This window comes from Kwoniella shivajii, chromosome 4 (assembly GCF_035658355.1).
Source record: "Kwoniella shivajii chromosome 4, complete sequence".
Lineage (NCBI taxonomy): Eukaryota > Fungi > Basidiomycota > Tremellomycetes > Tremellales > Cryptococcaceae > Kwoniella > Kwoniella shivajii.
In genome coordinates this window covers 948,110-963,079 of record NC_085911.1, presented here as the reverse complement: position 1 = coordinate 963,079, position 14,970 = coordinate 948,110, and the positions used below count along the sequence as shown (strand labels likewise).

The window sequence follows — 14,970 nt, the reverse complement described above, 5'->3', positions numbered from 1 at the left end:
AGCGGGACAGCTATGATTGTTTGAGCTTTCGTGACAATGCGAGAGCATGCATATTCCAGGAAGAGCCTCTGTTCCCATGCTTTTTACCTCCTACAAACACAAAAAACCACCATCAATCTCCCACACAGCACCATTGACATAGCTTGCTCCTTGTGACGATAAGAATACAATGACGTCTGCTATCTCTTCAGGTATCGCCGGTCTACCTTGAGGTGTCTTTTCTGGTTGAGTGGATTTACGCAAAACTTCTATATTTTCAGGTGCAAGCGTGATTGGCGTTTCGACGTATCCTGGTGCTACGCCATTACTACAAAATGACAGAATCAGAAAGAACGGATCCAAGTTGAAAAAGTGGGAAACACGCTTACCATCTTATCCCTTGTGCAGCATAGTCAAGAGCACAGGTTTTTGTCAATCCTACTATAGCATGCTTTGACGTGACATATGCTGCATTTCTCCTGGCGGCCACGAAAGAGTTTATTGAGCATACGTTGACGATTGAACCTCTTTGTGCTCTTCTTTTATCGGCAGATCTATGAGATATGTTTTATGTCAGCTATATCTCACAGATCTGTCAGGATCTTTTATAACTCACTTGCACGGTAGATAGTCTTGCTTTTCCATTTGACTCAACTCTTCTCGCATACAGAAGAACACGCCTTTTTGGTTAACGTTGATCACTCTATCCCACTATGCCAAACGACCTTTCTATCAGCTTGGTTTCTGTGGGATTGATCTGATATGGCCTCACATCTCCAGTCTGATATTCTCCTACTTTGGATTTATTCGTTATCCCAGCTGAATTAACGGCATAATCAATCCTTCCGAATTTTTCTGTAGTCTTCTGAATTGCTTCTTTGACCTGATTTTCGTCTGTCACATCACATTGTATCGTCAATATGACCACTCCTGCATCCGACTGCTCTTGTAGGGACTTGGCAGTCACGTCCAGTGTATCTTGCTTGATATCAACCAGAGCTATCGACTTGACACCTTTCGCGATGAACGCTTTGGCGGTAGCTGCCCCAATCTGTACTAATCAAATCAGCCTCATTTCTCATATACACGAAGATACTCACACCCGATCCTCCACCAGTGATCAAAGCTACTCCTTCCATAGTGAGTTTTGATATTGTTGATTGGACATACCATCATGTAGCATCATCTTTTCTGCTAGAATAAGATGGCATGCCTGGAGATGGTCAGATCCTTTATCAGACATTACGTCGTTCTCCCAGTACCCCGAGTTGAAATGCGATTTATCGGGTATCAAAACGGTATTTAGAGGTCAAGATGTCGTTAATGCCGAATCAGGCCAAGCGTAAGGGCATAGTTGAATCAGGCTCATTTGTACAACGCAATGGATACATATTACAGGGTTGTTTGTTGCATCAGACTAAGTCTGCTCAGAACGTCATAATCATATCGGAGCTTGGGTATAGGATGAAAAATCGTTGTTATCGAAAAGATGGAACAATTCACCCATGTGACCAAAATCAAAACTGAATTCTACATCTTGAGAAACCAGCCCACCTGTTAGACTACCTAGATCACCTAGCAACGGAGTTGTACTGTCCAGGTTATCTATAAAACCGTTATTGTTCAGACCGGTCGAATGATCATTCGTATTCAGTGAAGAGGTAGACGCTGATTCCCTCGAAAACGTTCGCGTTACAACTTTTCTACAAGCGTGAAGCAGTCTTCTACCTAGAACAGATGCTATCAAAGCGACATTTTGATGAACGTTCAACTGACATAGCCTATCTGCCAGAGCTGATAATATACTGAGATGGAACAATTCAACATCCATGTTAGGTCGATCTTCATCACCTGAACTTGCATCCATTATTCGAAGAGCGCAAAGTGACGTGTATCCAAGGAGGTACAATCTGAAAAAGTATCATCAACGCCCCACTCGACCAATCCGAATTTTGTACTCACCTTGCCGCAGTAACGTTCTGTACAGGCAATCTCGCATGTCTACCTCCTAATAATGGAATGGCATTTTTGCAGACTTCCAAAGCTGCAACTAGACATTCATCTCGGGCAAAACCAGGCATCCCTTCGTTTCCTAACCGATTGTCGTAAGGTGTCATGAGAAGAACAAAGCGGGCAGCCCTTATATCATGATCTATCCGTTGCTGGTCGTCTGTGGGGATTGCAAAGTCAACAATGGGGACTGCATGTTTTCACTACTTCCACGACACGTACCTCGGCTCAAACGGGAGTACCATTCTGACCTCCAATCGTTCATTTCACGATCCACGTTTGCGAGATCTGTTTCTGGCGTCAGCGGATAGAGCCAGTTGCATTGTTGTAACGTACGTTTCTCGAATGGTAAAGGCTTGTGAGTAGCCATCGCCCGTTGCATATCTCTCTGTACAACACCCTACGCCCATACTTTGCATCAGCTTGTTTTGGGTCTTACAGTACTTAGCACTCACCACTGGTCCTCTTAGGCTCACGGCGGCACAGGTCATCACGTCGCACTCAAGTGCTTCCTACAGGTGCATTAGCATGCTTCCACGGGCTATGAATATAATTACTTACGGGTTCGCACCACCAAATTCTCAAAGAATCCGCTGCAGTAAGCACGGTGTCCCGTAGCATGGGCCTTCTCCCTCGTATAAATGCAAGCCTTCTATCCCATTCTGAGAGGCACAACCAGAATCTTTGAATGTTCCTCCGTTTCACACTTGCACGCAAGTGAGAATGCATTGGTTCTGTGGCATGCCAAGCGGGAGAGGCGTTGATATCTAGTCGCAATTCGATTGCCATACCCATTACTCGACTTATGAACTGCCACGTTCTATGACAAGAATCAGCTTCAATATGTGACCGATAAACAGAGGTAACCTACTGGTGCTGCTTGTTCGCTCTCATATAAGTAGAAAAGATCATTAAACCCTGACATATCTCAAGAGACTACAATCTGATATCAGTATAGGTGCAAACTGGCAAGTGGCAGAGAGACTTACCTGCAGCCCCCTTCTTGATACTTCAGCAAAAAGATGATCTAGATGCTGATCCAGGCGTGAAACGAGTGAAGCAGAATGTCGAGATACTGGCAAACATTGAGCCGCTACCTGTAAGACGGAGGATAAGAGGAGACACGAGGTGGCTCTCATGTATTGCAAGGTGTAAATGAAAGGATCAAGTAGTCTAATGATCGGATTACATCTTGACCAGTAACTATATGGGAGGTTTCGATCAGTAGTCGATCCGATAATGAAGGTGACATAGGATATGAGACACTTACACGTCCAATAAATCTTCTACTTCTGTTTCCGACAATAGACCGATAGTCAGAACATCCCATTCAGGTAGGAGGTCTCTTCTTGGTTGATCGACTCGAGAATAAACGATTTCTTCACCTGGCAAGATGCGCGTGCTTTGTTCACCAGGATCGTTATTCAACAACAGATCCAAGCCCTGTTCTAGCACTGCCATGCCCATATATGGATCCGGATCTAATGTTCTCGAAGCTTGTCTATACAGATCGAGGAATTTCCTCCTGTCAAAGGGATACATTGAATTTTCAGGTGAATACGGTACTGGATTGGGTGGCATCTCATCTGCTACCTTAGCTAAAACATTCAACATGTTAGACCAAGGTTGGGATCCTCCTCCACCATTTTGTTGTTGCTGATGCTGATGTTGCGATAGAGGCGTAGGTTGTCGGGTGATCTCTTCTTCGCGTTGCATTTCATCATCGTAGTCATGACGAAAGATTGAACGACGTCGAGGGGAAGGTGAACGTATAGCGATATTAAGTCGTTTGGATGATGAAGGGCCGGCGGCTCCCGGAGGCGAAGATTGTGACTCGGACGCTGATTTGGGGCGAGAACGACTGATTTGTACTCATTCAACATGCCGCTTACTGAATACGGTATTATGTGACAATGCTCACTTTTTTGACCCTAATCTCCTTCCGAGCTATGATGCCGGGAATTAGCATATTGCGATCAAAGGCAAAGCGCAATCGTTAATATGAGATATGACCCACCAAGAGGTCACTCACCTTTCTCGGTATACTCTCACATTCAATGCCTAATCTGGTGCATCTCAAACAGCTCTCATGCACATCACCTCTTCGACATTTGGCCTATTTGTTTGTGTCAGCATCCGTCCGATCGAATTATAAGGGTTAGCATCCATTAAACTCACTTTCAATGCTCTACAAGCCAGACACGCTGTGACGGCTGGCATCCTTTCTTTTTCCCACGTTCAATTAAACCTATACACCGTCCGCGATGTGATGTCCTCGCCGATTGCCGTTCCACCGTTTGCAGCGAGCGGTAAGCACGACGGAGATCGGAGTCGTTATGTGCAGGGGGCGATTGAGTGATAGCAAGGGACATAAAGGAAAGTGACAAGCGTGTGTGTGTGTGCGTGTGTGATGGAGGAAAGTGAGTCCCGTCATTTTGGCCGGATGGGATGTGAAAATAAAGATAATAACCCGATCAAATCAAATTGTGGCGGAGTCTAACCTACAACGGGGAAACCGGACGCTGTTCAAAGTGACCAAACGATTCCTATTGTTTGCTATCTCATGCATTGATAATCGCTTCCGACGAGATTCGGCTGAGCCGAGAATCGATGTGATGGGAATATGGGAACGCAGATGATCTGATGATCATTGTCGAGAACACGCAAGTTCGTCGTTCGTTACCTTATCAAAACCAGTGTTGTTTTGGCTTCTAACTGTTGTTGTCCAACGCTGTCATTCACCGAATATGGTATCAACCGATTCGCAGAAAAAAGTTGCAATAATCACGGGAGCTGCACAGGGTATAGGAAGAGCAATAGCATTGCGTCTGGCACAAGATGGCTTTGACATCTGCATAGCGGATTTACCTTCTTCTCAAGCTCTATTAGATAAAGTAGCGGGGGAAATCAAAGATATTGGAGTAAGAGCTTTGGCTGTACACGTGGATGTGAGTGCGGAGAAAGACGTTTATGGGATGGTAGACAAGACTGTCGAAATCTTAGGCAGAGTTGATGGTAAGCCCAGTGTACCTTGCTGTATTTAATAGATGTTGACGATTCCACCTTGAAGTAATGGTTGCAAATGCTGGAATCGCACCCGTAGTTCCATTCTTAGAATTGAAAGTTGAAACGTTGGATAAGGTTTACGCTGTAAACGTAAGAGGTGTATTATTATGTTATCAAGCAGCTGCAAAGCAGATGATCAAGCAGGGTGAAGGGGGAAGGTTGGTCGGTGAGTGACACATTGCCTTAGCCTTGGGAATGCAAGTGGTTGATCTGACACTATCTGGCAGGGGCTTGCTCGATGTCTGGTGTGGGTGATCTTGATTACTCCGCTCACAAACGCATTTCGGACTGACGACTGAGAATCATATAGCTCAGAACAGGACCTAACATGTCCGCCTATTGTGCATCGTGAGTTGTTTTCAGCTCACATATGTGTTCAAGACTGAATACTCTGATATCAACAGGAAATTCGCCGTGCGAGCCATAAATCAAGGAGCGGCACTAGAATTTGGTAAATACAATATAACGGCAAATGTATATTGTCCCACGGTCGTAGAAACTGAGATGTGGGAGAAGATCGATTCTCAAATGGCCGATATGAAAGGCATGGTCAAAGGTGAATACACCGAGAAGGTGAGTCGCTTCATGTAAAAGCGTAATACGGAACCATTCCGTTTTCCGTTTGAGAGATGGACTCAGTCCGGCGTCAGAGTGAGCTGACACGGCTTTCATGTCAGAGAGCAAGCTTGAATCCCTTGGGAAGGAATGCGAAGCCTGAAGATATAGCATCCATGGTATCGTAAGTATTTAGTTTGTACCGGCATACCTCTTCGGCTGAATAAGCTAATTCTTCATAATTCGAAACAGATTCTTAGCTGGAAAGGATTCAAGTTTTGTTACTGGTCAAGCTATGCAAGTAACTGTGAGTTTGACGCGAGCCCAGGACAAGGGGTATACGGCATTGGGCTAATCGCATATTATTATGATACAGGGCGGAGACTGGCTTTCGTAGCTGAAGTTAACTGGGCACGAGATTTGCCCAGTGACAGTGATAATTTCGAAGTTGTAGCTGTATTTCGTCGCTAAGTCGAAGAAATAAGAATGAAGACGTCTAATATTGTGCATGAGGTTCTTGCCTTACGAAGCCTTGGTTTCGTTTCTACAATTAACAGTCCAGTGTGTCCACTGAAGTTTTGGCTACAGATATGACATCGCCAATAAGACAGAATATTGCCCCCTCGAATCTCCGCGATGAATGACTCAAATCCTACGATAGGGATTTACAACTCATCTCTGTAGTATTGTTTCCCTGCTCTTTCATCTTTCCATTCTTCTCTCTCTTCATCATGTTCTTTCCTCAATCCAAGTTTACCCACTGGATCTTCTCTAGCTGTTTCTTGACGATAGTACAATCTCGACTCATCGTGGGATAACGTTATCGGTCTAGGAGGTGGTCTTCTGAGATGTTCCCATTCTTTATCTGCTGATTCAGTAGGTTTAGGTAATGTTGTAGATGGTGGATAGCTATTTCAACACATGTAATCAGTCGCGTGTATCCTAAATATAGAATCTTGGTAATGATTAACATGTACATACATAATTCCTTCTAAAGGACAATTTGATTCTCTTTGGAATGAAGTTGAAGCTTCAAACGAACCAGAGTCGAATCGACCTCTGACGTGTATTGGCCAGAGTATAGACGAAAGTGTTGCGTTATCGCATTGCACCTAATCAGGTGACATATCAGGTGACATCCAGATATCTGCAGTGAAACGTAAACTTACGATAGGTCTATGATCCCCTGTAGATATCGCTCTCGTCAATTCATTCAATGAATGCGTGACATCTTCGGACGGCGTAATCTGTACTTGTCTATCAACGCAGTTCCATGCAAAATGACATCGTTTCGGATCAGCAACCTACGTTGGCCTCTGAAAGTAATTGAGCTGTTGTGAAAGTCTTTTGAAGTTTACTGAGGGTGATGAAGAATTCCGCTACCTGAGATTAAAGCAGCCAGATAAATTGAAGGTGCATAGGTGACATAACCTTCTACTTACCCCTGCTCCCACTGAAGGTCTACTCAAACACGTTTTATCGAATGTAGAAATGAATCTTCCTGCTGTATTCCACTACCAGATACACCAATGCAATATTATTAACTGTTCAGCCATGCATGAATTAACAACACTGAAACCGATGACTTACAGTCCTTTCCCAAGTTTCTTCCACGCCTTCGCCGACTTCACTTTGTGCCCATTCACTTTCAGCGGTATTATATCCTTCTTCACCTCCGAATAAAGGCGATTTCAGACAATATGAAGCGATTTCTTCGTGGGTATAAGTTGGAGCGTAAGGTGTCGTATTTTGAGTCTGTTGTGTCGTACAACTATATAACTTTATCAATCTACTTTGCTACCTTCAATCAAAGAAATGCGGTTGCCAATAAGGCCGACTCACTCCAGTACTTCTAATCCATCTATTCCCCAAGAACCAAAATCACTTCCTACATCAGGTTCGAAGCGCTGTCTGAAAACGAACAATCCACCTGGAGATGGCACTGAACATGGATCTGCATTATCCGATGAGCACGATAATTCCTGAGCTGTAGCTGCTAGCAGTAAGGAAGCCAGCGCAAGTAGGGAGTACGTCCGTCGCATAGCAGAAAGTGTTGAGAGGTGGGTCTATCAAAGAAGAATGCGTGTATATGAAGTGGAAATGCAAGTTAACTCTTTCACCAGGTTGCCATTTAGCTTTTACACTATGTCGTCACGATAATGATGATGGACGCGCTTCCATCATCAGGCTCATGACTTTATGTTTCAATCAGGTGAAGGTGAGACTGATAATCATCGCTCGGTGACCTCCTTCGTTATCGAATAGCTTATTCCCCCTGGTCCTACCGTGTTCGAGTTGTCATCTACCTGTAACAAAGAGCCATCATTACAGTCAGATGGAAACAGTCAACATCTTAGTCAAGATGACATTCAGACTCGACTACACAGTGCCTCAGCAAAAGTGAGCTGATATGCGAACGTTGACATCAACAAAATTAGCTGACGTAGTATTCCGGATAACTTTTGCAGGAACAACTCCATCCCTAATCCACCGGGATACTTACCTCCAGCTTCTTCGAAACAGTTATCTTCCAAAGTAAGTGTTACCCCCCGCGCCCTTCAGAGTGACCTTCCAACTGAGAATATTGATTTTGATTTTCTGGGATGTGAAAATAGTCTGCTCAAATCGATTCCGATGCTTTAGTTAAACAAAATAAGAAAGCTACAGAATTGAAGTTACGTAGAGCATGGGATTTAGCTTTGGCGTAAGTTGGAATTTCACTCCCAAGACTTGTTAAGCATCTACAAAGTCCGTTAAAAAGCTGAATGAGTCGAATTGATGATAGACCGGCTAAGGCTCTTCCTATGCAAGCTGTAATGCTTTATTTTTCGGGATCAGGAATCCAAATCTTCTCTTTGGCAATGATCTTTTCTCTTCTGACTGGGCCGATCACTGCCGTGTTCAGCATTTTTAGGGGTAAGCATAATATCTCATTCTCTCCCTCTCTCCCTCTCTCCCTCTCTCCCTCTCTCCCTCTCTCCCTCTCTCCCTCTCTCCCTCTCTCCCTCTCTCCCTCTCTCCCTCTCTCCCTCTCTCCCTCTCTCCCTCTCTCCCTCTCTCCCTCTCTCCCTCTCTCCCTCTCTCCCTCTCTCCCTCTCGCCCTCTCTCCCTCTCTGCCGCCTTCCTCCTCCGCCGACGACCTTTCTTCCATTCTTCCCCCTTCTCGCTTCTCCTCTTCAATGTAGAGTCTTCAGTCATATGAGGGGATACTCCACCAATCCGAGCATTCAAGCTGATTCTTGTCGACACTGCAAATCATAGCGTTCGAATCCCTTCGACCTACATCGACACCTTCTTCATCTTTGAAATCCGATGAGATAGCTGAACCCTCTTATGGGCCTCTGGTATTACCTATGATAGCTTATGTAGCATGTCAGGGATTAGTGTAAGTGGATTACTGGATATGCTCTTATTTTTCATTCACTGAACGCGATCCCAATTCTCATAGTCTCGCTTTGGGTTTATACAAATGTTCAACAATGGGTATATTACCGTCTGGTAGTGGAGATTGGTTACATTTCGAGACAAGATTAGATGTGAGTGTCAAGCAAAGGTGACGTTTCACCCTTGTCTTAGTCACTATCTCATGACTGGACTGTGCTGACATATGTCCCTGTAGCCTCCAGAATGGTCAGCAATCAGATCGTTGTCGCTCGGATGATAGATATAGATTTGTGGTTGAATACATAAATGGTCTACATATCTCATGCAATGATTATGGGTTTATCAAATCGAGTTTTACAACACTGACCCAACGATAATGCCTTTTGCTACTATGGCCTTTCTTACCCACAAGACTCAAATATGAGTCCAGCCGGCCTTGGGTGATGACCTATATGACTTGAGAAGCATTATTGAGCTTCACGTTCCCATCTCCTTCCGATCTCAAATCACTGCCACTGATACCCTCTTGTAGAGGTATAGAAGTAGATCCTTGGCATTCTCCAACTTTCTCATAGAACAGCATGAACACAGCACCTCTGCTTTCTAACAAAGCTTCTTCGCCTACTTCCTCGACATCCGCATCGCTAATTCTCAACCAGCCTTTACCAGGTTGATTATTTTCTATACCATCTCTAACTGGTCCGAAATATAAACATGACTCGCATCGACATCCATCTTGACAGGATTTGTTTATAGTTCTCGGCCTGTATCCTGTCTCATTTCCACTCTTAATGGAAGGAGGAGAAGGCTTTCTTCTTAGACAGATGAAATGTCCTGATGAATGAGTATACCCATAGTGTAATATAGCAGATTCTAATTTATATAATATCCGTTTTCGATTGGATAATGACTGAGACGTCGGTATATCCCCATTCATGTGATTATTTGTGAGTCCATTTGATATCATCATTTTCTTGAGATCAGGATTTTCCTCCCATATTCCATCAGAAACGAATCTTGTTAAATCTAATATCATCGGGAAGTTGACCCTGGCAGTTTTCTTCAGTACAGCCCCGTAAGGTGTAAACTCAGATCTAATGAACAATAATCTTAATGATTGTGGTGGACGAGTAAGTCTACTTTGTCTAATTGAGTTCGTTCTTACCGTTTGCCACTTAATCGGTATTGGCGTTGTTCCTGCTGAACCATCGGCTGGAGGTATAAATGATTCGCCAAAATTCGTTATCGAATCAGAATCTAGCATTTCTTGTAATCTGTTTTCGACTCTTCTGGCGTCTCGGGCACGTTTCCTACGAGAATTCGTCATTTTATCATCTGATGATGAAGACAGCGTTGATAAACCATCCAGAGCTGAGAATGATCCTAGCGCTGTAGGAGGATTATCCTCTAATTTGGGTTTCGCGGTTGAAGCGTTAGGTGCAGATGAAAGCCGTTCGACTTCCGATTTGTAGTACGATAGTGTAAACCGTAAGGAGCACGCTTCGCAAGTGACATCAGAGAGGTACTCGGGGGACAGGTATTCAGCTATACACGAGTCGAGTGTCACATCGCCCTATTAGGTAGGCAAACTCCCGTTAACACACAGAATTCGTAGAAGAGGGAGATGGTTGGCTGGAGAACCAGTAAAACTATTCCCATTCTTTACGTGAGAAAAACAGAATCACTCACATGCAAAGGAATCGCTAACTCCATTCCACCGACAAGATCCATTCTGACTTCTCCACTTGAACCGCATTTCTGACAAACCCTCCTTCTAGCCATCAGACCTTCCCAAGGTTGCGCTACGCCTCTGATTTTCTTTCGTTTCTGAGCTCCTTCAAGATCAGCTCTTCCACCCATTGTTCTCTTCGCATTGGTGTATTTTTGAAGGGATAAGATTTCACCTAATCCACGTATCTTCGCTATCTCACCAGCAACTTTTACAGCTTCATCTGATATTGCTTCTGCTAAAACAATGAATAATTCATGGGCATCTTGCTGTTCTCTAGTAGAAAGTAGACGCCGAATTTGAGGAAGAGGATGTAATGCGATCAGAAGGTTATGTGGACGAAGAGCTGGTGGGGAACTGGGATGTGGAGTATTGAGCTCTGAAAAAGTCACAGCAAATCAGGCTCGGCTTAATCAGCTAAAGAGGGTGAAGGAAACGTCTGGCTCGATCACTCACCCTGTATCACGTCCAATAAAGCATCGGTTACAGGAGTAGGAGTATCACTCTCAACAGCCAATTCTAGTATTTTATCTAAATAATTGACCAGTGATGTGATCGACGCAAACGCCTTAGATGTTGCCGCGGAATAGTAAGTTATAGCTCTCGAAAAGGTTTCAAAACATGGGAAACGACTCACTTGAAGCACTGAGTTCATGTAACACAATGTCCCGGAAAGATTTACCATTCCTGGGAAATGATTGTTTGAATCTATAAACCAGTGGATTGATCAGCTCAAATACTTATACAGCGGGTGACTTGCGAGTTATGGGTTCATTTATTCTACCTGCCGTCTACTTTGAGCATACGGATATTATAATCGACTGACCTGTTTTGTAGATATGGTCATTCTCAACTTTTCTTCTTCTTCTTTTGACCTTCTTCTCTTTGTCAAGTGGCATCAATTCGACCTTTGTTGATAAACTACTTTCACCTCCTCCCCACCAACTCGATAATCCGATTGCCATACTTGACAATTCCAGATAGAATTGATGCAGAATCCATAAGCTACCTCTGAGTAACTGATCCAATGGCCAAGGTGAAGAATTCACCAATCTTGCCAAAGAAGATGATTTGGACCAAGGTCGAGGCTGAGAACGAATAATAGGTATAAGATCTTCGGAAGATGAGTCGTAGTCGGATGCGTGTGTGTCTGATGGGTCTAATACAAGGTCTAGATTTGTATTTTCACTTGAGCTTGAGCCTGAGTTTGAACTTGGACTTGAGGTTGAGGTTGACTTTTGATGACTGTTTACAGATGCATTCGTTGTTTGATGTTGCGCCAAAATCTTGCACTGATTCTTAGTTCTTCGTTTCCTCATTGCATCTCGTCAAATGTACGATGACCGTTGTACAGATTCACCAGATGCTTGCTCGTTTTCAGGTGTGATTTCAGCAAATGTTTGTTTTCTCGATATGGTTTCAAGGAAGATGTGCGTCGTAAGGAGTTAGTTAATGGTATCACAAAAAGGAAGAAAATAGTGGCATATGGGATGAACGGAATGATGTCGTCCTCGCCAAAAGAGTACGTTCTTGGTTCTACGGCGATCACCGCTCATCTGTCGAGCAATCAACAAGGCTCACTGGAAAGAGAAGAAATGACATCCCATCATAGAAAGAATTGACCCTATGCACACCATATCACTCTGATAGCCCGAGCTCATAGAATGTCCTCAGCACAAGACGATGCTAGACTCCAAAATGCTAGAGAGACGATAGATTGTAGGTGTTCACAGACTTTCTTGTTCCGTGACCAGAGTATTTTCATTTTTCACTGACGGAACGAAAATAGCTTTACATGACTTGTCGCAACTCTTACAAACAGGTCAGACAGTCATTCACCTGTGTTTGGACATGAGGGTTTAGAGCACACATAGCTGATCATCCAATAATGACAGGTCTCGACAAAAATACTCTATCAATATGTGTAGGGATGATCGAACAAGGTGCTAATCCTGACACATTGGCGGTGAGTGACGCGTCGCTCCTACCATAACGTGTCAACTGAATTGAATGTTTTGGTCTAGGCAGTGATCAAAGAGCTCAGGAGGGAAAATGAGATTCTGAAAGGTCAGAAAGATGGTCATTGAAAGCGATGCCAAGAAGCAAGTAGGATAAAAAAGGTTCATAAAGAACTTCAAGTGTAACCAGATCTTTCCCCGTTGTAGATTATGCACAATCGACCAATATCACATAAAACATCTCGTCGCCCTGAAAAGGACAAGGCAACAGCGCATGCATAGTTGGACATCGCTAAAATCCGACTCTCTACACGTGAACTTCAGATGACAAATGATCTGTGCTAATCCCTCTTCATTGCTCCCCCTCCGACAGCAAGCGTCAAAGTCGATGGTAGCTTTGTTTCTCCGACTGTGTATAGGAGTCCAATACTACCTCCTGCGATAGCGATAAGAAGCAAAGTTGAGAAGATGAGGATGATGAACGGGCTTCGCGTAATCAAGGGCGAGTCAGCATATCTCGATGATTGATGGACTATAGTCGTCTTTGGTGATCCAATCGTCCCCCTCTGATTCCTCTTATTCCTCCGGTGCTTTTCCCACCTCAAATTCCTCACATTTTTTCTCTCCTCGGTATCTTCTCCCTCATCTCCATCTTGCCATGCACATCCTACCGTGACGGAGAGACCGGTACTCACATAGAATAGTCATCCTTTTGACATTCAACACCTGCATATCCACTTCTACATTTGCATCCCCAGCATTCACCTTGATCGGTTTTACCTTTCAGAGAGCATGCACCTCTTCCATTACATGAGGTAGACTCGACGCATGTTTCGTTGGAGGAGTAGCATACATCTGCTAGATCTGTGGAGTTGTTTGCTCTTGCTTGAAGAGATATGGGAATAGCTCTGGAGACGAGAGGAGAGGAGGATGAAGGTCGAATTATAAGTAATAAAGGAGGTGAATTAGGTTGAGTCATCTACAAATGTCCGAATATCAGCTACACTCCTTTAGGCTTCTGCAGTAAGAGGCAAGATCGTGACAATTAGCTCACAGACTCGAGTCCAGCTTTAAGTCCTAATCTACCATTCTCCCAGACTTCTCCACCTTTAGGGACATCTTTCAAACCTGAGATAGTAATTGCTTCCCATGGGTATGAGCCGTGGTTGATCCAAGGAATAGAATCAGCCAATGCAGTGAGGCATGATAATTCGTGTCCTAATATTGAAGCTGCTTCTACAACGATAGAGTTCATATGAGATTCAAAACCCGTTTTCCAGTGGCAACGGTGGGTAAAACTTACTTGTTCCAGCCATTTCAAATACATCTTTGAATCCCTTGACTACATCAGGCATCTCATCTAATACATGAGCAAGAAGAGTCTTGGCTTGTTCGACATATGGTGAAAGCAGGTTATCGGTTGTGGTGTCGTCGTCAAGATAAAATGCAGGTTGAGAAGGCAATGTAGTTGGTAAAACATCTGTTCGATTCATCGTCATTTATGGATTTCAGCAACCTTTCCATACTCCCAAGTCTTGGTATTGATTGCTCTCTATTGAGAAATAGATAAAGACTCACCTTGAGGTGATATACCACCATCGACAACAACGATTTTTGGTTTACCTTCAGATTGACCATTCCACATAGTCATCAAATGTGACCATAATCCTTCATCATTTGGAATTTCATCAAAATCATTCTGTGGTTCTCCCAAATGATGAGATAAGACGGCTTTGGCTTGATCGGCATTCAATGTAGGCACATTTTGATGTTGATGTTGATGTAAAGAAGGGGAAGTAGGAGAGGGATATAAGTATATTTGTAGCGGTTGTTGAGATGGTTTAGCGAGAACAAGCGGAAGGGAAAGTACAGCCAGAATCGAAGTTGCAGAGAATCTCATTTTGGTTGAGGAATGACACGATGCCTCTTGCGGTGTCTGATGATGTTGACGATGAGGGAAGGCAGAAGATTCTATTTGTTCGCAAGATGTCAGTGAAAACGAGAGATGAATGAGATGAGAGAAAGGTGTGACGATGTGGAATCGGGTATCGGCGCCTTTGCACCACCACCACCACCGTGCAGAATAATTCACTGAAGGGATTTAACCAGTAGTGGCGCATCTCGCTATATGAATTAAATCAAAGAGCATAATCCATGCAGGTACCTTTATCACTCTGACAAAACAGGCTTATATCGTTGATCACAGTGAATTCGTAGCGATACCAATCTTGTACGATGTATAAAAGGATGAATGCATGAAACAGCGTGCTATGGAATAATGTTGAGATG

The 14,970-nt window shown here is 43.8% G+C and overlaps 8 protein-coding genes across 8 annotated transcripts; 3 read left to right on the top strand and 5 right to left on the bottom strand.

The window, feature by feature from the left end:
* Positions 1 to 90: 90 nt before the first annotated feature.
* On the bottom strand, positions 91 to 1,118 carry IL334_003335 (uncharacterized protein; the record flags this gene model as incomplete). The annotated part of the gene is made up of 5 exons (XM_062935069.1): positions 91 to 307; positions 369 to 533; positions 596 to 690; positions 752 to 1,030; positions 1,080 to 1,118. 5 exons carry the CDS (start codon positions 1,116 to 1,118, stop codon positions 91 to 93), a joined length of 795 nt encoding a protein of 264 aa, XP_062791120.1.
* Positions 1,119 to 1,420: 302 nt separating this feature from the next.
* Positions 1,421 to 4,209, bottom strand: IL334_003334 (uncharacterized protein; the record flags this gene model as incomplete). Its single annotated transcript, XM_062935068.1, has 12 exons — positions 1,421 to 1,889; positions 1,942 to 2,149; positions 2,212 to 2,277; positions 2,326 to 2,389; positions 2,445 to 2,501; positions 2,551 to 2,809; positions 2,861 to 2,925; positions 2,979 to 3,192; positions 3,260 to 3,850; positions 3,911 to 3,936; positions 4,022 to 4,105; positions 4,168 to 4,209. 12 exons carry the CDS (start codon positions 4,207 to 4,209, stop codon positions 1,421 to 1,423), a joined length of 2,145 nt encoding a protein of 714 aa, XP_062791119.1.
* A 527-nt stretch (positions 4,210 to 4,736) lies between these two features.
* Positions 4,737 to 6,007, top strand: IL334_003333 (uncharacterized protein; the record flags this gene model as incomplete). Its single annotated transcript, XM_062935067.1, has 8 exons — positions 4,737 to 5,004; positions 5,060 to 5,221; positions 5,283 to 5,302; positions 5,366 to 5,403; positions 5,460 to 5,628; positions 5,733 to 5,794; positions 5,863 to 5,917; positions 5,987 to 6,007. The coding sequence occupies 8 exons, from the start codon at positions 4,737 to 4,739 to the stop codon at positions 6,005 to 6,007; spliced, it is 795 nt and encodes a 264-aa protein (XP_062791118.1).
* Positions 6,008 to 6,275: 268 nt separating this feature from the next.
* Positions 6,276 to 7,652, bottom strand: IL334_003332 (uncharacterized protein; the record flags this gene model as incomplete). The annotated part of the gene is made up of 7 exons (XM_062935066.1): positions 6,276 to 6,519; positions 6,592 to 6,722; positions 6,780 to 6,857; positions 6,919 to 6,993; positions 7,053 to 7,124; positions 7,201 to 7,381; positions 7,453 to 7,652. 7 exons carry the CDS (start codon positions 7,650 to 7,652, stop codon positions 6,276 to 6,278), a joined length of 981 nt encoding a protein of 326 aa, XP_062791117.1.
* Positions 7,653 to 7,972: 320 nt separating this feature from the next.
* Positions 7,973 to 9,271, top strand: IL334_003331 (uncharacterized protein; the record flags this gene model as incomplete). Its single annotated transcript, XM_062935065.1, has 7 exons — positions 7,973 to 8,010; positions 8,079 to 8,145; positions 8,226 to 8,314; positions 8,396 to 8,526; positions 8,872 to 8,995; positions 9,059 to 9,146; positions 9,230 to 9,271. The coding sequence occupies 7 exons, from the start codon at positions 7,973 to 7,975 to the stop codon at positions 9,269 to 9,271; spliced, it is 579 nt and encodes a 192-aa protein (XP_062791116.1).
* Positions 9,272 to 9,442: 171 nt separating this feature from the next.
* IL334_003330 (uncharacterized protein) lies at positions 9,443 to 12,042 on the bottom strand (the record flags this gene model as incomplete). Its single annotated transcript, XM_062935064.1, has 5 exons — positions 9,443 to 10,567; positions 10,684 to 11,102; positions 11,180 to 11,291; positions 11,361 to 11,431; positions 11,550 to 12,042. 5 exons carry the CDS (start codon positions 12,040 to 12,042, stop codon positions 9,443 to 9,445), a joined length of 2,220 nt encoding a protein of 739 aa, XP_062791115.1.
* A 345-nt stretch (positions 12,043 to 12,387) lies between these two features.
* IL334_003329 (mitotic-spindle organizing protein 1) lies at positions 12,388 to 12,810 on the top strand (the record flags this gene model as incomplete). The annotated part of the gene is made up of 4 exons (XM_062935063.1): positions 12,388 to 12,442; positions 12,513 to 12,545; positions 12,619 to 12,689; positions 12,748 to 12,810. The coding sequence occupies 4 exons, from the start codon at positions 12,388 to 12,390 to the stop codon at positions 12,808 to 12,810; spliced, it is 222 nt and encodes a 73-aa protein (XP_062791114.1).
* Positions 12,811 to 13,022: 212 nt separating this feature from the next.
* IL334_003328 (uncharacterized protein) lies at positions 13,023 to 14,581 on the bottom strand (the record flags this gene model as incomplete). Its single annotated transcript, XM_062935062.1, has 5 exons — positions 13,023 to 13,167; positions 13,377 to 13,660; positions 13,736 to 13,917; positions 13,985 to 14,161; positions 14,260 to 14,581. 5 exons carry the CDS (start codon positions 14,579 to 14,581, stop codon positions 13,023 to 13,025), a joined length of 1,110 nt encoding a protein of 369 aa, XP_062791113.1.
* Positions 14,582 to 14,970: the final 389 nt, after the last annotated feature.